This window comes from Calypte anna, chromosome 6 (assembly GCF_003957555.1).
Source record: "Calypte anna isolate BGI_N300 chromosome 6, bCalAnn1_v1.p, whole genome shotgun sequence".
NCBI classification, from domain to species: Eukaryota; Metazoa; Chordata; class Aves; order Apodiformes; family Trochilidae; genus Calypte; species Calypte anna.
Window position 1 is genome coordinate 20,460,117 of NC_044252.1, and position 22,539 is coordinate 20,482,655.

The window sequence follows — 22,539 nt, forward strand, 5'->3', positions numbered from 1 at the left end:
TTCTTTGTGGTACTTTCAGACCTTCACATCAAGGAGTTTTTTATTAAAAAAAAAAAAAGCTACATTATTTTTTATTTTGTCAGTGACTTTTGAGACAGAATTTTGAATTGTAGTATGTTCAGACAGACCAAGTAACTGCAGGCTCCTTTTGTCTTATCCCAGTATGTCTCTTACATCTTCTTTATATATGTTAGAGTAAACCACTATGGAATAAAAAGTGAATTTGTTTCAAGCTTTTGAAAAGACATAGAACTAACCAAAACACACAGAATAAAGAGCAGTAATAAAATTTCCTGCTCCATGATATTGCTAGCTGCTTACCACGTGAAAATGGGTGGGGATTACTACAGTTTCTATTAGGTAAAGATTTCGCATCAAACATGCTAAATACAACATAAGGAATTATTTACATAAAACTTAAAATCAATTCAAATGCTTTTTTATATACATATCTGTATCAATTAGTCACCCCTTTCAAAACTACCATTTGATGCATTGTTTATAGGCTAACTAGTAAAAGAAGATTTTAATAGTCTCAAAGGCTATTTCCTGTTAGTACAGACTAATTTTCTGTAAGTAGACTTCAAAACAGCCATTGGACATATGACAGGCCTAAACCATGTATATGATTTCACAGTAACAGGCCTGCTCACATCTGTGTCCATCAGTTCTTAACACGGAAAGGAAGGTAGGTATTTGTGGAGACAAAAGCAGCACTGAATATGTCACTTCTTAAGAAACTGTGAGTATTATGTAAAGCTCAGAGTTATTTATCTGGTAACACTAATACTATGGCTTTAAGAGACGATATATGTTATAATACGATTTTGTTCATTGCTTGGCCTTACTGATAGTAAATCTCTTTGATCCTGATAAGGATCAGCACAGACCATACCATCAGACAAACCAAATATATAATTATTTATTTCAGCTTCTCTTTCTTAGACCGCTTCTGAAAAGATTAATGACAAAACAGACATCTATTTTCTACAACCGGTGGTGGTAAAAGGAGCAGAAAGCACCAGCAACAGCAGGTTACTGCCTGGCCTTTGTTCTAACATCACCAATGAAAACAAACCAAGAGCAGGCACTAGTAGGCACACCTTCCTTAATCAAGGTTCTTTCAAGAAAGTGATTTGTGATTTATAATATGGTAACATGAGTCATTTTCCCTCCATGACATTACCAGTAAGCAGGAAAATAAATGGCTTAATATTTCTCTGGCTGATTTGCAGGAATATCTAACAGTTCAAAATTATTAGCCTGATATGAACTCATCTTTGTTGAAGAGAAGTGGAAAAAAACAGATGGATATAATTTACCATAACTACATGAAACTGTTGCAAATAATCAGAGATCAAAGATCTTGTAAAAGAATTAGTAAATTAAAAAAAAAACAAAACAAAAAAGAAAGTTATTATATTGTTTAGGACATCTGAATGTAAGAATGACTGGACAGATGTTTTTCAATTGCTGTACAATTTGAGAATCCTTGTACTCTGTTCGTCAGTTCTTGCTAGTGATGCCAGAGGGATTTGATGATTATTTTCCAGTAAAATATGCAAAGTAAATGCACTGTGAATGTGCAAATCTTGTACCCTGTTTCATCACAAAAACACATTTATTTTGACTGATTTTTATACTAAGACTGAAGCATGCTGTTACTAAAAAACTCTGAACTATAATAAGTAAAGTTGTATTCAGCTACTCATAATTTAAGTCAGTGGCAGTAGTTACTGTAATTTAGGTATTTGTAGAAGTCCGTGGAGCAGTTACTGAGCTGTTTTTATATGATTTATATTGCACATATTTAAATGTACAATTGTAGTGAAATAAGACAACCAGGTGCCACTAATTGCCAGGTAGTGGGCATGAGCTTGTGCCTGATTAGGGTGAGGCTTGAGTGGTGCAGCCAGCTAGCACGCTGTTACACAGACAACCCCGAGCAATGCTGAGGCCATGGGCTCAGACTCAGAGCCTCACCCTAAGGGCGATGAGCGCTAGTGGCACAATGAAGGTAGTGCAGTGCTGAGAGAAGCAACTGACCTCTCTGCAGGCGTGCTCAGGAATGAGCTGAGCCTGTGCTTCGAGACTCACCTTTTACTGGCCCTCTGGTCCTGCTCATGCGCAGTGGGGGCCCGCCCTAACCAGGCACAGGTGGGCTTTACCAAGCTCATGCCCACTACCTGGCAATTAGTGGCACCTGGTTGCCTTATTTCACTACATACAATAATAAAAAACTTTGCTAAGTAAAAAGATTCTACAGCAATTCAACAATAAAGAGCTTCAGGCTCATTGTGTACTATTTATCCCTTTTTTTCCCAATCACCTAATCGAGTTTTTTTTAAATTTTCTAGTTGTTATTGAGATGGTCTCCGAGGAGTCTGTCTAATGATCGAGCATAGAATTTCTTTAATTTGAAGGAAAATAATTAGTGCTTTCACAACAGAAGCACAAAAGCAAACATGAATACTAAATGTATGAGCTGAAGGCTGCTTGGAATTCTGTTGTACATAACAGGTGTAATATTTTAACTGGTTTTCAAAGTTTGCTGCAAAGATTACATTATATACTAAATAATTTACTATATCTGTGAAGTCTGAAAGTCTTATCTGCACATCATTATCTTCACTGAAATGTTGGAAGACCATGGAAAAAGAAAGACTAGAGATTCCCCAAATAAGAACAGAGTAAAGATTTCAAGGGCAAAATATACAATAATTTTTTTAGCATTTGAATTATGGTGCTTTTTTTTTTTTTCCCCAAACATAAAACATAAAGTAACATAATTTAATGTTATTGATTTTAATTTATTTACTTTTCTAATATTGCTCTATTTATTAGGAAATATACTTTGCATATGGTTTGCACCACTCAAATTCTCTCCAAACATCTGAAATAGTACTTTATATCCACTGAAATCCTTTCCATGAACTTGTAGTAAGGTGTATGATACTGGTATACAGCAACAACCATACTTTCTCCTTTTACTCCATGATACCAGACATGCATGATTTCTCATTATACTGAAGAGACAGGTCAATCTTTATATAAAATTGGCCAAGAAGTATCAGTAAGTTAAACCCTTAGCTATTTTTCTAGAAGGATTTTATACCATTTCTTTCTCTCAGACTTCTATCAGAATAACATCCTTATTTCTCTGAAAATATTAAAACCTTTGCTATTTATTAGAAACCAGTTTTTACCCTGAAACTCTATTTTAAAAAACCTTGTTGAACTGTGATTAACTTTTTGACAGAGTATTATCCAGTAACTTGGGCAGCTAATAAAATTCTCCCCCATTTGACACAATGATGCATGTTACTTGTCAAAAAAATTTAGTTGCATATCAATTACTCTAAGCTTACCATGTATTTACCAGAGGTAAAAGTGGACTCATCCTCTTGAAGTAAAAAATTTCCCTTGGGTCCACCAAGTAGCAGTAGTTTTTATCTCAGCATCCATCTCTTTTCAAAGCACTTGACAAAACCAGTTAAAACTTATATCTTTATCTACTCATAGAATCATAGAATTGGCTGGGTTGGAAGGGACCTCAGAGATCATCAAGTCCAACCCTTGATCCACTCCCACTGCAGTTCCCAGCCCATGGCATTGAGTGCCACATCCAGTCTCTTTTTAAATATCTCCAGGGACAGAGAATCTGCTACTTCCCTGGGCAGCCCATTCCAATGCTTTATCACCCTCTTGGTAAAGAAATTCTTTCTAATGTCCAACCTAAACCTTCCCCGGCACAACTTAAGACCATGCCCTCTTGTCTTGCTGAGAGCTGCCTGGGAAAAGAGATCAACCCCCACCTGGCTCCAACCTCCTTTCAGGGAGTTGTAGAGAGTGATGAGGTCTCCCCTGAGCCTCCTCTTCTCCAAGGCTGAACAGCCCCAGCTCCCTCAGCCTCTCCTCAGAGGATCTGTGCTTGAGTCCCTTCACCAGCCTAGCTGCCCTCCTTTGGACCTGCTCCAGGACCTCAATCTCCTTCCTAAACTGAGGGGCCCAGAACTGGACACAGGACTCGAGGTGTGGCCTACCCAGTGCTGAGTACAGGGGCAGAATCACTTCCTTGGACCCGCTGGCCACGCTGTTCCTGACACAAGCCAGGATGCCATTGGCCTTCTTGGCCACCTGGGCACACTGTTGGTTCACGTTCAGCTTCCTGTCAATCCAGACTCCAAGGTCCCTTTCTGCCTGGCTGCTCTCAGCCACTCTGTCCCCAGCCTGTAGCGCTGCATGGGGTTGTTGTGGCCAAAGTGCAGGACCCGGCACTTGGCCTTGTTGAACCTCATCCCAACTCTCCAGTCTGTCCAAGTCCCTCTGCAGAGCCCTCCTGCCTTCCAGCTGATCGACAGTTCCCCCCACCTTAGTGTCATCTGCAAATTTGCTGATGATGGACTCAATCCCCTCATCTAAATCATCAAGATATTAAACAGAACTGGAACAGAACTGGAATGCATTTTACATACATTATCCAGCAAATGTACAAACTTAAAAGCATACAAACATTGCTGAGTAGAATGCTAATAAAGACATCGCTGTGTTCAGAACTAATTTGATTCTCTTTTTTAGAGTTACAGGTCTGCTATTGTAATACCTGACCTGTACGTTTTCAAAATTTTAATAATTTAAGTCAACTTTATACTGAGCTTTGTCAACATCTTACAATGGGATACCTATGAAATGAACTCCCAAAATAATTTTGTCTCAATGTGAATTAGGTCTTCATTGTATTAAAAGAGCTATCAATACTAAGTATAACTCAGGCTTCCTTAATTCCTGTTTTTTGAAATCTGCGATCAGAATCACCAGACAATGCAACATATTCTGTCACCTGAGAAATATTTGATAATTTCTTTTAAGTATAAGAAAAACATAAAAGTGTTTAGCCAATAAATTTGTCCAAAACCTTCCCCTTGAACCTATTTGCTAATAATTTTGTCAAGTAGGTGCATAAGCTGTTATTATTTATTGCTGTGACAAATATAATTTGGAATCTTTGTATGAAAACTTATCTATAGTGAGGGATGCAAGCATTAACATCAGTAGTCATAAAGGTTTAATATTTTAGATCTATTTGGATAAAGATACACATGAGAGAAATCATGTCCATCAGTTACTGTCGTTCACTAAGTTTTTCTGAGTTATTCTGTACTGGAGAATGCTTGCGAAGACTACATAACACCACTGTGTCTCAGTACCAGAAGTTTGAATTCCAACAAATGTGGAGTTAGCTGGTATACTTAAAATCTAAGAGAAGTGTTCTAAACTGCTTTTCAGAGGTATCTACTTGTTCTCAGCTCTTTTATTTGGGGAGCTCCTGGAAATGGTTAGGTGACAAGATGAGGCCTCTGCAGAGATTTACACGTAGGCAACTGTGTATTACTTTGTTGCTGCTGCTACCATCCCTTGCCAAGCTAAGTGCCTCTGCTCAGTTAAGATGAATCTTCATTTTCATAAACACTTTTCCATCAGTGACATTGTTTCATTTTCATTGTGGACTGAGTAAATGTCCAACACAAGAATAAAGCCAAAAATATTTTTTTTTCTTCAGCTAGCAGACATCTTTTTAATTTACCAAATGCAGTCATGATATAAGGTCAACCTACTATTTTGCACAGTATTGTATTTGTATGGTATTTTGCTCAGGGAATCATAGAATCATAGAACAGTTAGAGTTGGAAGAGACCCAAGAGATGACCCAGTTCCAGGCCCCCTGTGTGGGCAGGGACATCTCCCACTAGATCAGGTTGCTCAGAGGCCAATCCAACCCGGCCTTGAACACTTCCTGGGTTGAAGCTTCAACAACTTTCCTGACAGCCTGTTCCAGTGTTTCACCATGGGAATCATGGGAAGAATATTCAAAAAACTAAAACTTATAAAAACATTGGCTGAATTGTTTCAATATTTACCATGTTTAAATATTTTGGACTTTTTAGATTTTAATTGAAAAATCCCATATTCAAAACAATTTTAACCTGGAGCAATCACAGCCATCAATATATATCATTACTGAAAATATAATTCTTTTACAGAAAATTCAGTTCATATGACAAAAAATATCAGGAAAACCCTATAACATAGACCTATCAAATATTTTTCCACCTAAGGGAGTCTCGCAACACTCTATAGATGAAATTCTCTTTTTATGAGAGTTGGAAACTGAAAATTTCTGAACTGCAAAAGCAGAAATGTATATTCAGCCACTACCAGGATCATTTTTATCAGGAGGTTTTCTGCCTATTACAGAATGTCAGTCACCTTATCTGCACAGTATAAGCACAAGCAGCTGAAGGGCAAAATGTGCCGACAGTTTCTTCTGCCAAGCAAATGGAAAGAAAAAAATTAAGATTAGCTCAAAAACAATATATATTAGTTTAAGTGATAAGCACTGTGTTAGTACATTATTGGAAAAAGAATCAAATTACCTGATTAGTTTTTAATGCACTGTCTTCTTCTAAAGAAAACAGAATCATTGGAAAAATAAATCCTAAAAAAGAACATAATAAACATTACAGTAAAGAGAAATAAAATGTCATACAATAAATTGAAAGAGTAGTGAAAGAGACGTATCTGAAAACCGTTCTGATTGTATTGATTTGTATTGATTTTTCTAGATGTGCTCAACCTATAAGCAAGCTTCTCACCAGCAAAGTTTTAGAAGGTCTGGTTTAAATTCTAAGGCATTCTTAGACAAGGATAAAACAAAAGCCACAGATATTTTTTAACAAGACTAATTCTTCAAAATCTTGTAAGATGTAATATTTAAAAAGAAAGGGGTGGTATTGTGACTTGATGTCAGAGCACATGGATTTCTGATGTCAGAACACATGGATTTCATAAAGTAGTTGGTCTTAAAACACATCATAACTCTTTCATAAAAGATTCTTTTTTTACTGTGGGTTGCATCTAATGCTCTGGCAAGTCAATTAGGAAAGAGAGCCTGCCCGTCCTATGGCAATTATCACCGAAGCAGGACTTACTAATGTAATGCTCCTGTACTTTGCCACAGATAGACTAACAGGTACAGCTCTGATGGATTCACTACTCTCCCTGTTCTACAAGACTGACAACCTGTAGGAATACTACAAATTCCAATAACTTTGTCTGAATATGGTTAGATACCATACCTGAAAATGCAAACAGCTCTTTCAAACAGTATGAGATTAGTGCCTCATTACAGAACATAGCCACATTGCCAGAAAAGCTTTCTGTGATGAGGCAGGAAGAAGCAGGATTTACTCTAACACAAAGTGGTTTAATTGAAACAGCTCTAAGAATTTATCTTGCTACTTAAAGGTTATAAGGTGCTTGTACTACAAAATAAGTACTTAGGTGCCAATAACACAGGAAAATATAAACAGATAGAAGATGACAAAAGCAGCGGGATATCTTGGCATGTGCTGTCAGCAGCTTTGTAAAAATTCGATGTACCTGAGGCTCCTCACTGATAGGTTTTCCTTCAGCTCTGCAGACTTACATTCTTGCTTAATCTACAGAGATAACATTGAGAAGTTATGTATTTTTATTAAATTTTATGTTGTGCTCTGCCTGGGCTGGCTGCATGACCCTGTTACATGGCATTACTCCATTAAATTTATACTTACTGCATTTTCATTTTATTGGTGTTTATAGATAATTTAAAAAAATCCAAATACTTTCTTCTATCCTTTTTTAAATTATTATTAATTTTTCACTTAGGGTGCAAGCAACTGCAAAATAATTGCTAAGAAAGCTATTATGTAAAAGTATGAAATTGTTGAAAAAGATATCTCAAAGATGTTGCAGTCAAGCCAATCACCCTGCTCATGAGTTTTCTAGCAATTTCTGAACATTGCACTTTGCAAATGTCCAGATGTAACACAGCTTCAGAGCTGCAGTGATACCATGAGATTAAAAAGTACAGCATTTTTTCAGTATGCATCTCCGCAGTTAAAATTATTTGCCTTATTTCTTACTGGCATAAGAATAGGTCAGTCAGCCCTCTTGCACAGCTTAACAGGTGAAAACACTCAACAAGAATGCAGTAAAAAGGTGAAATGGAGAAAGAGGGAGAGGAAAAATATCTGTACTTCAATACTGATTTAAGCAAAAAAAGACAAATGTGTTCAATGTGGCAGAAGAATTACAGAATAAGCTTCTTACAAGCCGCAGGATTTTTGGTTTTTTTTTAAAAATGTAATCTGAAGAGTGTGCATGTTTTGAGAAAGTATGCATGATAAAAAAAAAAAAAAGCTAGAACACATTAGTAGAAGTCTTCTTAATTTAAAGTAAATTAAACTGTTCTTAGACACTTCTATTGATACTTTCCTTCATAAATATGTGGCCTTAATTCAATATACCTGAATTAAATTCCAGTTAATTCAGTTCAACTGAACTGAATCAAAACCATTTTTATTCTGGATAAGGGTGTCTATTAAGAATTTCACTTGAACACTTTCAATAGTCATTCACATACATTTTCCCCACTGTCTCCATATAGACAAAAGCCTTAAACAAAGGGAAATGAAGAGACAATTAATTGAATGCCACTAGAAATTGTTATTTCTAAAATAATATCTTCAGCAACTTATACTTTATTAATTTAAACACATAATTTCAATTTTGACACATTATTTACATATATATTGAAAGTTACAGAGGAGATAAGGTTGTGCTTACCTTTCAACTTCAATAAAATGGAACTAGTACTATTATTACTTTTTTGCAGATCAGCACTGTATGCTTTCACAGCAGAACAAGAGATCATACCAGCAAAGAAAATGACACCAATTGAGAAAAAGAGTTCAAGTGCTAGAAAAGTTTTCCTACCCTTTTATCTTCTTCATAGTTGTGTGAAGACATCACCACAGCTGTATGTGAAAACTGTAGCCTATTTTCTTTTTGCATTGATGATGTTTAATTTAATGTCCTAAGTTGTGAACCTAACTCCAGTACTTGCTCAATGAGCTGAATAAACACCTCCTCCCTGACTCTTCAGGTTGTATAACAACTTTATGTCATACATCTGCACATTTTGACAACAGAAGATATATTTTGGTTTTTGATTCCCCTACTCATAGCTCTGTTGCAGATGACCCATTTCATTTTAAAGAAAGCTTATTCTCACATCCTAATAATTATTTAAAAATTTCATTACTTGGACTGAAGTAAAATGCAAACAAATGTTACTGTTGTACCACTTTCATGAATACTGCGAAATCAGCAAATAGATGGTAGCTCTTACCAATTGTACATATTCCTGAAAACAGAAAGTATATTGGAAAAAACCCCCCACATAATTGTCTACATATTTTACTCTTCCTAGTGACTATTGTGTTTTAAAATCTATAGTATTGCTAGGAGCAGCGTACTACTTAAGGAGTGTTGGAGTAGTTGACCCAACATATTCTATGATAAGCCTGATCAAAAACATTACCTTCTGCCAAGGATGAGCAGATAATAAAAAGAAGCAACTGATTACAAGCTCATGCTTACAGTGTCTCAATACTTACTAAATTATTATTGATGATTTAAGTTTGGCATATACCAGAGCACCCTTGAGCCTAATGCCAAGAGAAAAAAAAAAACCTTGTAGAGTTTCTTAAATGAAGATACAAAATAGGACCCTAGTCACTGTATGTTTGCCCCACGCCCCCCCTCTATTTTTTTTTTTATTTATTTTTTTTTTAAGAACTAATGAACTGGTAAGATATTTCAAGGAATTCACAGATCATTAGCCAAAATAAATAGACTCTTTTTTCAGTGGAATGATTCCAGTGGGATTACACAGTGGTAAATTAAGCCCAAATAGTACAGCAATAAGTTTTCTGAGTACCTATTTCACAGTCAGCTACCAACAGATTTTAACATTCACTGCTAGTTTTCAATTATGTCTAGAGAGATATTCCACATAGTAATGAATTCCCAAGAAACTGAATGCAGAGAACCACTGTGGTAAAAGGTACCCTGTGAGTCTGATCCTCCTTGAAAGTTCCTTACTTAAAGAAAATGTGCTTTATTTCAAACACACTACATACATTCTGACAAACACTCCCGTTAGACATTTACTTTCTAGAGACTTCACTTTAATCAGACATGAAACTTCAGAAAAGGAAGAATCAAAATACAGACTCTAAATCAGTCAAGCACATTTAAAGCCCATAGAGACCGGAAATTATTGTCCTGGTGAACAGGAGGTGTTAACAGAATAGTTTGCAATGAATATGTAGCTCCATTTTATGAGGAAATTAAGAACGTACACATTTAAAAGATCAGTACCACTTAAACTGTGTATCTGATGTTCTGTGGCTTTTCTGTAGCTGACTGCTATCATCTGAAGTGTGGCAATAAAGGATGAAGAAACACAGTATAGCTGTAAATAACTTTTCAGTACAATGAGTCTTATAATCATATGCAACTTTGACAGACCATGTTTAGTAAGAGTCTCCAATCTGTTAGACACTAAATGGTACTTATCAAAGTGAGTATATAAAATCCAGGAGGCTCAGTGTAATATAATGTCACAGAAATGTGAATAATTTTTTTTTTTTTTTTTTTTTAAGTGTCAAGTCCTAAGCTTACTCCTTTTCTTTCAGAGTAGCAGCATATGCTGGTCAGTGATGCATACACTACACAGCTGTTACATCTACTCTATGACCTGTACATCTTGAATCAGCCATTATGTTTTTCACTTCTGGTTCACCAGACTTCTGGTCTGAGAAGCTTTAATCTAAATTTAGCAAAAGAGCAAAATTCAGCATTATCTTTTCTATCCATAACACAGAGCCTCCAGCCTGTTTTGCTCAAAACAATTGGCCAACTTTTTTTTAATTTTCCTTTCAAACAGTAACACAGGATATATAAAAAAAATTAACATAAGGATTAATGGCAGAAATCCTCCAGGACTGCAGTTTGATAGTGTATGAATATATATTTGCAGGCACAGAGAGAGGATGTTAACAGATGTGAGGTTTTTAGCAATGATCATCACTCCTGATCTCAGGAACATTTGGATTCATGGTACATTAAGAAGAGAACTATTTCTACATCTAAGAACAAATATAATGTAATCTAGTGCTCTTCTCTTGATATATTTAATATAGATTATGCCAACCAAACACAAAAAAACCAAAATGGAGTAAGATTTCCCAGTACGAACATTAGTGAGCATATCAACATTCATTTATTTAAATATCAGCTTCTCATTGAGATGAACTTAATAAATAAGTGCACATTTTTGGGAGTTACTCAATGGGACAGTAGTCATGCACTCTGCATCCTACTTTAGAATACACAATACACATATTAACATAGAAGGGAATAATCTGAAAAGAAGTATAAAAGCAGTAAATTGATTTCAATCTTACTATTTTCTCCAACTCCTTACCTCACTCTTTTCTACTTCATTTTGCTCTGTATTTTTAAGACACATTCCTAAAGTTCAGAAACTAGATCAAACTCAAAATAGCTTATAGGCACCATAAACACATAATATGACTTGTCCATGTGTACACTGCACAGAAACCAGAACTCCAGTCCTCAAAATAATGAAACTTGCTTAAAAAATCCCTAATGAAGTTACTTACATAGAAACAGGTGTATCTGCAGATGCATGTAAGTTTAACATTCACACAAAACTGTACTGTGTTTTGAAACAATTTAAAAACAAATTCTCACATCATAATTTCAGCTATGTAGTCTTACACCGTATTAGAGCAACAAGTACAAGAAATAGAATTTTACATATATTTTTAGAATGAAAAATCCTAATATGCAAGCTACATTTAAATTTACCATGATATAGAATGTCTCAAGTTCTACAAAGCTGTAACAGTCAGTGAAATAAGGAAGTATTGAATCCTTTAATCTAAAAAAAGAAACTTAACATATTTCTGTAAGTACCTCCATGGGATTTTTTAGAAGTAACAAAATATTCAAAGGTGAATTACCAGCCAAGCTCACCAAAAATGCATAAAGATCTTTCTGCTGAAGTCAATAACCTTCTCACAAACAGCAAACAGGGCAATATAGACAGTAATACTATAACTCAAATTTCATTTCCTGTGTCATGGATGCAGTTCTGCAGCATTCTCATCTTTTCATGAATCAACTCATGGGTATAGTAGTCCCTTCATAACTAATATTAAAAAAAAAATTTCTACATTATTGTACCCCCAATTCTACACTGTGCCTAAAATATAAAGGCATCATACCCACTTCCTGTACTGAAAACTTGTATTTCCATTGCTGACATCCACTACATACTCAGTAACAATCATCTACCCAGATAAAGGTATAGATAGGTAGATAGATAGATATACACACAGACACACACAGTCTCTGGAAAACTCCAACAACATAAAAATTAGTGACCAAACTTCCACACAGAAAATCACACAGGCTAATTCCTTAACATCCACAAAACCAAACACCACTCAAAAAATCTTTGATCCATGACCTCACATGCTGTTGCATTTTCCCTGAGCACATCAGAGAAGCTCTGGACAACACTATCACTTTTTCACTTTTGTAATTAAAAGACTGTAGATTTCAGTGAGCACATTTCTGCCATTTGCATGGTCCTTCGAAAGGAACCTCCTTGCCTCTGTACCACTGACCATTTCCCCCTGATTCTCAAAATCACAGCTGGAGACTCGAGAGTCTGGAAACAACAAGAAATAGAGTTTATAGGAGAAAACCCCATAATCAGAAAAAAATATTAGCCTTATCACCTGCTAATCAACAAAGAATTTATTTTAGTGATCTCCTTGTCATCATCAAGTTACCTGTTGTCCAACACAGGCCATCAGGTTAATGCCAACCCAGAAAACACCCCCCCCATCAAACTTTTAAAAACAATTCTACAGCTACTAAAATGATTCATTTAGAAATTAGAGCTGCCTTCTGTAATAAAAAAAAATTATCAATTAGCTAAACAATCATGAACCCAAAAAGATTTTGAGAAACAATATTTATTTATCTATTTACTGTATGTTCTGTTAGATAGTATCTGTCTTCCTCGGTAAAAAGGAAACAGGCATAAGAAAAAATTTAGAAAAGAGTAGTTGAACATATTCAACTTTCTATAAATTTCTATGAAGAATTATAAAATGTTGATTATTAGTGTAGTAAGAAAAATAAGAGTCAGGGTGTAATTCCTCAAATGTCAATGCGGAACTGGAAATTTCAGTAGTTTTCTACTTGTTCATTTTTACCTTTGTATGATTAAGTTAACCTAAAAAATGTTCTAACAATCAATGTACTGTGTTTTTAACTGTTACAGTGTCAATGTATTTTTATTATGAGATTTATCTTAATTATGATATAAACTATTATTTAACAGCAGAATGCACATGAAGGAGTCTGATAGTTTATAGCAAGGAGACTAATCTTACAATGCCCTTTAAGAAAGAGAACTTTTCTGTAACGAGAGCAATGGTGTAGAAAATCAAAAATGCTGATGTCGTAGTAGGCATGTATATATAAAGCTATTGTATGAAAATGAATAGCAGTAAGCAGCATAAATACACAAATGTATGATTTGAGCATTCTGGAAGAAAGAGAAGGGCATTTTCTCTTGTCTGTTTTTGATGTTTAAATTAAACCAAACTAATCAACTGAAGAACAGACATTTCAGCTTTTTACACAGGTACTACTCAGTGTACAATCTAAACATCTCTGCAAGAAAATTGCATAGAAAACACCAGTTTATATACAATATTGCTATAAGTTCAAAGTAAGTGGAAATTCTTCCCAGATCTTTTCTTAGTACTGAGTGCTTTTATCTAGCTTATATTCTATTTTAAAACACAGGCTCAATGGCTATAATAGAAGAGATATCAAAAGCTACTTTTCTATACCTCCCACACATTATGTCTAAGAATAAAGAAGAATATAAAAAAAAATTATTCTTAAGTGTAAAAAATATAATGCGTGTGGTTATCCAGAATATTGAATGAACACATAGGATATGTCTGGATAGATGCCAAATCACTATATTAAAAAAAAAAAGAAAAAAAAAAAAGGATTATATTTACAATAAATACACCCCATGTAGAATAAATATAAAGGGATTGAGCACGTAAAATACAATTAACTTTAAAATCTCTACATCCATAAGATGGTACCTTTGTGATGGCAATTTATATTCATAATTGTACTCACCCTCGTAGAAGAATTCTCCAAGGAACCATACAGATTGCCAGTGTTGCACTTGAAATTTAAATGTTGATCAGACTGTTGATTTGTTTCCCAGTTTCCCAAATCATGCACTACTGGCTTATCAGAATCTCCAGATATTGTCTGGAAAGCAGTGCAAGTCATTCCTGTGAAACTAGATGGCTTAATCATAAAGGCTTCCAGAGCAATATTGTGGGATAGCTGTGAAAACATTAAGAAGTACATATGATGCTAACTCATTAAGTATTACTATGTGTGCATTGTGTCTTTACAGTATATATTTTACAAAGGATTATACATGCTCTTGCTTCCATACATATGAGTAGGGTGAGAAGAAAAATGAACTTATTTAAAAAACTGATCTACAGCTGCACAGTGGGCTTGCTTGAATCTTCTTCAGGAATATATAAGTTATTGTTTTGTCAGTTTTGCAATTATGTCATTATCAGCTTCATCAGAATCAATCTGGTTTAAAGCAAAACAATTATTAAGTGAATTAGCAATGGAAGTAGCCGCAATTACTTAAGAGCGAATAAGGATACAATTTGTACCTCACAAATAAAGGTGAAAGATACCAATCAATTTGTTGGATTTGTTTTTAATAGATCACTTTCCATTAAAGTATTTAACATAACTATATGGTTCAATGCAATACCATGTTACATGTCTGTAGTGTAACCTTAAGTGAGGTGATGTGTCCAAACAGAAATTGCAGCACAATGCAGTGATATGAGTGAGTTTCTACCCTCAAACTAGTGTATTTATTTCAACACAGGTTTTTTAAATGAGATAAATAGCTCCCTTTGTAATCAGGTTGACTAGATTAGGCTGCTGCCACACTGACTGAACAACACTGTTTCTGCTTCCAGGCATAGATTGTTTAGGTATCTATGATTTTAAGTATTCTGCACATTGTTTGAAATCTAAAGATACCTGAGTTAACCCACAAACCATTAGGTTTCGTAGAAGGATCACTGTACAAATATGGCAGTTAAAAATGACTATATTTTGATTTTTCTGAAGCAAACTAGCAATGCACAAGAACCTTAAATCCACCTAGCAAAAAATGGCGAGAATCCTTCAGATCATATGAATTGTGCTGACAAGAAATTACTTCCCCAAAGAAAATCCCATTAAGAAATGAATCTAAAGAAAATGTTTTGCATAAAAAGAGAAGGGCATGACAGAGGTTATCCTAACTGTATAAAAGTCATGGTATCAGAAAAATGAAATCTTAGCATCGCTGCATGGCTTGCCAGTCCTCTTCTGAACTTCAGAAAAGATTTTTGAATGCACATTCTTAAGTCACTGGTGATTCTGCATATGCCCAAAATGCAAGTGCTAAAGTCTTTATAAGCAATTTATTTTACTTTATGACAAAAATAGAAAAAAATACAAAAGCTTTCAATAAATACTTCATATTTTTAATTTAAAAAGCAATATCTATATTACTTTTAAAGTAAAAGTAGTATGAAGATTCTTTTAATTTCTAAGTTCCTTAAAAATACCTTTTAAAAATTAAATTTCCTCCTCTTCTGTCTATGCCTGAAGGTGATTTTTTTCTTCACTTGAATAAAAATGTCAAAGATCATTAAGAATCAAATAAGATCAGTATTAAAAATCCAGTGGCTTTTTATTTCAAAGTCCTAAACCTGAAACTGGGTTTACGATGATAATTTTTTCTACTATCAGCAAATAGACGACATTCAAGAAGTTAAAATGTTTACTGCTTGCTGAATACTATTATCCATATCATGGCAATCAAGTTACATGATTCAGTTAAAACTCCTCTGTGGTAACAGGTGTTATTTAATTTGGGAAAAGCTACTGAATTATTCCTAACTTCATTTCCTTCTGTAGAATGGGCATAACACTACTTCCCTATTTCACATTTGCTAGGTGATGGTGAATAAGATACTTGTTAGATAATGTCGTAATGAGGATTCAAGTAATTTCAAAACAGTGTGCCCTATTTTTTATATTTTGAATATTAAATTATTAAAAGCACTTGGAGTTTTCCACTCCCAAAACACACCTGCAAAGGCCTTACAATATTCAAACCGTGTGAACATGCCACTGTCAGGATATAGAAACAGGTAGCTGACAGGCAAGGTAAAACAGTGTTTATTATGTACCATTGTAAAATAAGCAAACCTGTAAAATGTTAATCTGTAAAATGGATACAGATTAATGCAGAGCAAAATTATCCACGGAAACAAGCCACAGTCACATACATTTTTTGAAAAGCCACAAGCTTGTTTCATCTCTAAGCAGTACAGATCTAGAAAATGGTAACTTACTGTCTACTTCGTAAACCTCAGCTTAAAGGCACCATTCACCACAAGGACCAGACCAGATTGCTACTTGAGTAAACTGAAAGCAACATCAAAGGAGGCAAAGACTGGGAGTACAAACAAAAAGCCACACTGATAATAGCCTGAAGTATTTGAGCAGGCTCTCCAGGGATGGCTACTGAGACTATTGACTATTTTCTTCCTTTTCAAACTGGACATCTGACATATACGCAGAAATAAAACAAAATCAGGAGAAAAGAACTTCCCCAGAACAATTCTGAACAGAAATTAATTTGGGGTTGCTGAGGGATACAGATCCATTTTGGGAGCTTTTCCCTGCCCAGGGCACACCCTGCCTCTCTGGCTGCACCTTAGGGCCTCTGAGGGGGCTCCTGTCTCCTTCACTAAGGCTCAATATCAAGCTGAGGATGCTTCAAGGTCTCACATGGGATCCATGGCCGCTGTGTAGCAGCCCAGCCACCAGCCCTGTCTCTCCAGGCCCACCACTGATGTGGGGCTGCCCTCCTTGCCACAGCCTCGTGACCACCAGATTGTGACTGTGCCCGGCTACCATCACCAGGCACGACCCTTACCCTGATCTACAGCCTCTCATTCCCTACCTGGCCTCATCACCATCACTAAGGATGTGCTCTTGTGCTTGGGCTGCCCCCAGCCTGCCCTGCTCCCTGGCAGAGGGCAGTGGGACTGGCCCCAGCTCTGGAGGCTTCAGATCAGGAGGCCCTGGCCCTTGCAGCATCCTGACAGGAACCTTTTGTCTATATGGCATACGATTTTAAATACCATACCGCAGAATAACATCTTGTTTCACTGTTATATGATTATTAAATTAAACATTTTTAAAAAATCATATTTTATACTTTTATATATGAAATTATCTAGCATTTGAAAGTTGCTACTGGCCATTCTTCCGGCAACGTCTTGAATGCCATTTGAAAGCACGGGAAACTTACAAAGATCTAAACTGAGGTGACTATCCCGGCATTTTTCTGACCTTTAAACTAGTCATTCCACAGCCTCATGGAACTGGAAAAACATTTTTTTCTTCCAAAAATGATGTAGAGTAACAGCCATGACTCCCAAGTATCTTTCCAATATCTAGGGAACACAGTCATACATGTGTTATACAACTGACAGTTAATAGTGTCTCCTTTTTTTAAGGATTTGAATTATAAGCTATCAGCTACTTAAAGCTTTGGGGTATTTATTTGGTGTTGCTTAAAATAAAAAAAGCAGATGAAGTTTCTGCTAGACAATTTACTGGCTGGCCTCCCAAGTAACATAAGTGCTTGGTATTCTATCAGATGACACCAGAAAAACTCCACAGCTTTGTTTACTTACAAATTGCATTCAACAATAAACTAATTCTCCTACAGAAAACTGCAAGCCAAAGATAAAGCAAAAAGGTTAGTGACACAGATCCCCATATGAGTATACAAAATTCCTGCTTACAGTAATGTCACTTCCTGAAACAGTGACAAGGAAATTACCTTTGGCAATTGACATTTAGAAGAAATTTAAGTATAAAGCAACAGAGCCTCCATAGTTGTCACATTGCAAAATACTTCTGAGGTACATTATTGTCTCTATGTATTTAATAAATAGAAATAAATAAATTTTGCAATTGTGACTTTTATATGTAAAGGTGAATTAAAAAAAATTCCCTCAGAAAACAATGTAATATAGTTCTTTCTTTGATAGAAAGACTGCTTTTCTAAGAATATACAGTAGAGACACCAAGGTTATTATGTAGTTTGGCTCATCCTATAATTCAGCTCAGCCTGTAATTCTTTTCTTAAAAAAATTTTTTACATTTTATTGCTGTAATTGAAACTAACATTGAACTTTCTTTTAATTAGTGTGTTCATGTAAATGCATTGGACAATTGAGAAAATTATAAAGGTTCTTTAAAATCAATCAAGCAAGGAAACCAACACAAGAAGCTACAAGGCTTTAAAATATCTAAAATTCTAAAAGAATAAATTTCAAGCTTCTGATTTAGATGCATTTTTGCTATCTGGATGTTGAAATGGCAAAAAGACTGTTTCATTTCTTAGTGTCCAAATGACAACCTCTCAGTTGGGAGAAATTTGTGTAGGTAGAGGTCAAGGAATAGGAACAATTACTTCACACTGCTACAGTTTTCTTCTAAAAAATTAAAACTAACCACAAATTAGTAATCTTTATGAGAAATACACAGTTTTTGTTAATTTTATAAATGTTTCAGAGGGTATTGTCTAGAATCCTCTCTGAAAGTCATGATAAAATCTTCAAACAATAGCAAGTTGTTTTTTCTCTTATTAAAAATGTCAATCACTCAGCTAGGACCTTTCAAAATAAACACATATACTACAGTGGCAAGAACAACAGAAATTAAGCAAATAGAATATCGGAAAGACAGTGTTGTGAAAAGTCTATTGTATGAATAAATACAATAAATCGAAGTCAAGAAAAAAAAACCTTTCAGTACCTTCAGATATAGTAAAAAGAAAAATGACCCAAAACCTTTTTTATCCTCCAAATAGAATCCAGGAGAACAAATAATAATAATCACAGAATCCCAAGTATATCTATGTAAATAGGCTATGCTGCATATCTGGCTTACACAATTGTGATGAAAAATTACATTTAAAAAATAAAATATGTCAAAAAGCTTTGTAATTTTAAGAAATACCTTTGATATAACTTGAACACTGCTGGTCAGTATTTGACTTGCAATATGTTCCACGCATCGTACAATCCTAGTGCAGGCTTTGTCTTCCTTTTGAGCCATCCACAACACATGGTCATCAACCAGCATTATATTGCTGGCAATTTCAATGAGAGCATCCCCAATCTAAAAGAGAAAAAAATAACATTGTTTGGAAAAGTCACAAAACCAGGAAAAAGTGTACACAAGTGTACAACTGCAAGCAGGCACCTTACTCACTTCTCTTTTAGCCATCAAAGTTATGATTCAACTAAAAGAAGTAATTGGACTGAAAAAAACAAAAGACCAAGAAAAGTAAGGTGCAACTGACTTTAAGTAAAAAGCTTTTCATACACAATTTTAAAGCATATCTTCAAGATGAAAAAAAAATTGGTAAGTGGAATCCCAGAATGATTACTCTCTTAAACTAATTAAAACTGACTATGTTCCTCTAAAGAACTACATCATGCTCAATCAAAGGACCTTTGGAGAAAAATGAAAACAAAAGCAAAAACCCATACAATAACAAAACAAACCAAAAAACAAACAAAGAAAAAAAACCCAGAAGAAATATATATGTGACTGTTACTGAAATATTTAGTCTGGTCTTGAGAACATATTTTCTAGGTAATTCTAGATAGCTTTTGACAATGTGGCAAAGTTATGGACACAATGAATAATAATAAAACATATTAAGAGAATGGAGTTATTTATGAGAAATTATTAAAGCATAAAACAAACAGCTAAGCAGCAACTGACTGAAGAACAATAAATATACAGAAGGAGATGAATAAAAACAGGAGGTAAACTGGATTATAAATTAAATGGATTAATGAGGAGTAGAAGCATGGCATTAAAAATATTTAAAATTTGGGCTAATAATTCTACATCTTCCTGTCAAAATTTTGTGATTTATTTCTAATATGCCCCGAGTGCAGGTGCTGAAGATCTCTTGTTTGAAAGGTAAACCATCAGATGGGACAAAGTACCATTACATTTTACAAAAATTAATAATCCTGTGCTGAGGATATACAGAAACTGCACTAATTTAGCTAAAATAGTTTTTAAATTGTTTTGATAAATCACATGAAACCTCTGTATACATATTTTCTTGAATTTTTAATGGTTTTATATAACTGCTGTTTCATTTGCTAGTCAATTCCAAACTAATACACCTTTGTACATATGTTGCCTTGTAAGCAAGGCATACAATTACGTGATTGGAGATTCATGCTTGAAATAATGGACACTCTAATTTCTATTTTGTACCTTGTGTGTGAGATATAAGAAACAGGTAGTAGTAAAGAGCTCTATTAATCAGGAACCTACTTTGTGAACTTGACAGAAAGAAGCAATGTTAAGTTCAAAATAGAAGAACAGAGACAAACTAGCAGAAATGTTCTAAATTATGAAAACAATAAGGAATTACGAAGTACGAGATGTAGATACAAATGGTGGAGATGGAGATGTTTCAATAATACAAACCAGAAACTGAAACATATTTGAAAGGTGGAAGAAATGATTTAAAAGATGAGAGATGCTGCTCAGTTTTAATGGATAATGCATCAACTGCTAGAAAATCAAAGAGGCTTTATGGATAAACACACCTGTTTCTTTTGGGTGGTAAACTTTTGCTTTGCCAGGAAGCAGATCTCATCAGGATTTTGAACTAAAATACCTTTGTTGTATCTTTGAAACATGATTCTTGGAGATCACCTAATAATACACTTTAGATCTGGCATGTAATAATGGAATTGAAGTTGGAGGCTGTCTTACATTGGCACTAAAATGTCAACAGTTACCATCCCCTGAGCCAGAATGAAAGTAACATTGCCAAACCAAAAGAAAGCAAATGTTTTAACTACAGCTATCATGTGTACAAAAATTACCGGTTATCAAATATTTACGCAAGGATCTACTCTGAAAATTAACAGTAAAAACTATGATGAATATTTCTATTCTATATAAAAACATATTTTCCCCAAAGGGTTTGCCTCTCTTCGTTCTCTGATTAGATTTCTCTGTAAAAATTCCAGACATTATACTAAAAATTTCCAAAGAAAGTTGTACTTCAAGATACATTTTCTTAGCTTCACATGAAGTCATACATAGTCAGTTAAAAAGTCATTATGAAATGGAGAAATTAAAAGAAGTATGTATAACACCAGGGGCCAGATGGAGAGGCACCTTGAGGTCATTCTAAATTTAGAAATGGTAGAAATTAAAATGAAAAAAAAAATTAAAGAAGGGCCTTATTGAAAGCCAAAACAACAGGGCTTTTGTCATTCAGATGAGATGATCTAGTTGTCCTTTCTGGCATAAAGAAAAATATCACAATGTAGGCAGAACAGTTTCAATCAGAATACCAGCAATACATTTTTGAAGCTACTTTTCAGTGTGTGCCTGCATACCCTGTACAGAGACATATGTGAGGACTTCTCTTCTAAGTGATTTTTTTTTCAGCATAGAGAAGATATCTTACATCTTCAACTGCATCCACGAAGACAATTAATTTTTCCATTATATAAGCCAAATATATTACATCCATTTTATCTGCAAAGTGAGGAGCACCTCTTGTGTAGGCTGTCAGCTGGCGGGAAAATTCAAGCACGGTTGTCAAATTGATGTGCATCTGAAAATACATCAGAATAGTCATGTATAATAAAGTAGTAGCATTCTCTTCTAAAAATTGGAGATCACACACATTTGTTTAATGCTTGATGCAGTTTCTCATTGAGCTATATCTATCAGTAGTACCATGAACATAGATTTCAGGGGCATATCCCTAGCATTAGGTCTCAGATTTCGTTGCCATTACCTGAAGTCAACACCATAACAGGACAACACATTTTGAAAATTTTTGTCTACCTTATCTAGACTGTAAATAACTGGCTTAATAAAATATAACAAACTATTAACCTTGCCTTACCTATATCTTCATGACAACAATAGTATCTCTGGGGGTTCATATAGGCAGTGGTGTATGGGAGGAGAACTAAGGACAATGGTCATAGGTTAAAAGAAATTCAGATAGATTACAAAAAAAATGTTTTTTGCCACAAGGAAAGACAACTATTTCAGCAGGCTTCCCCCAGAGGTTGTGAAGCCTCCATCTTCTGAGCTTTTAAAGACCCGAGTGGTTAAAGCCCTGAGAAACCTGGCCTAAACTCATTGCTTATATTGCTTTGAACAGGAGAATGGACTGAGTTCTAGAAACCTTCCTTCCAAACATATCCTATAGTTCCACTAGCCCTCTTAATATAGTACATTTTTTGCTTAAGTATAAACATATTTGACAAGGAACACCCTGTGGTGTTACCTAGCACTATTACTAGAAGAAATGATAAAAGAAAGTGAAGTGGAAAAAGTGTG

The 22,539-nt window shown here is 34.9% G+C and overlaps 1 protein-coding gene across 1 annotated transcript in view; it reads right to left on the reverse strand.

The window, feature by feature from the left end:
* LOC103535886 (adhesion G protein-coupled receptor A3) overlaps positions 1–22,539 on the reverse strand; it is a 250,606-nt gene that overhangs the window by 88,428 nt on the left and 139,639 nt on the right. The window contains exons 10-12 of the mRNA XM_030453634.1: positions 21,650–21,799; positions 19,153–19,314; positions 14,152–14,367 (exon numbers count right to left, since the gene is read on the reverse strand). Of these exons, the coding sequence (XP_030309494.1) occupies positions 14,152–14,367; positions 19,153–19,314; positions 21,650–21,799 (528 nt within the window). The remainder of the gene's footprint in view (positions 1–14,151; positions 14,368–19,152; positions 19,315–21,649; positions 21,800–22,539) is intronic.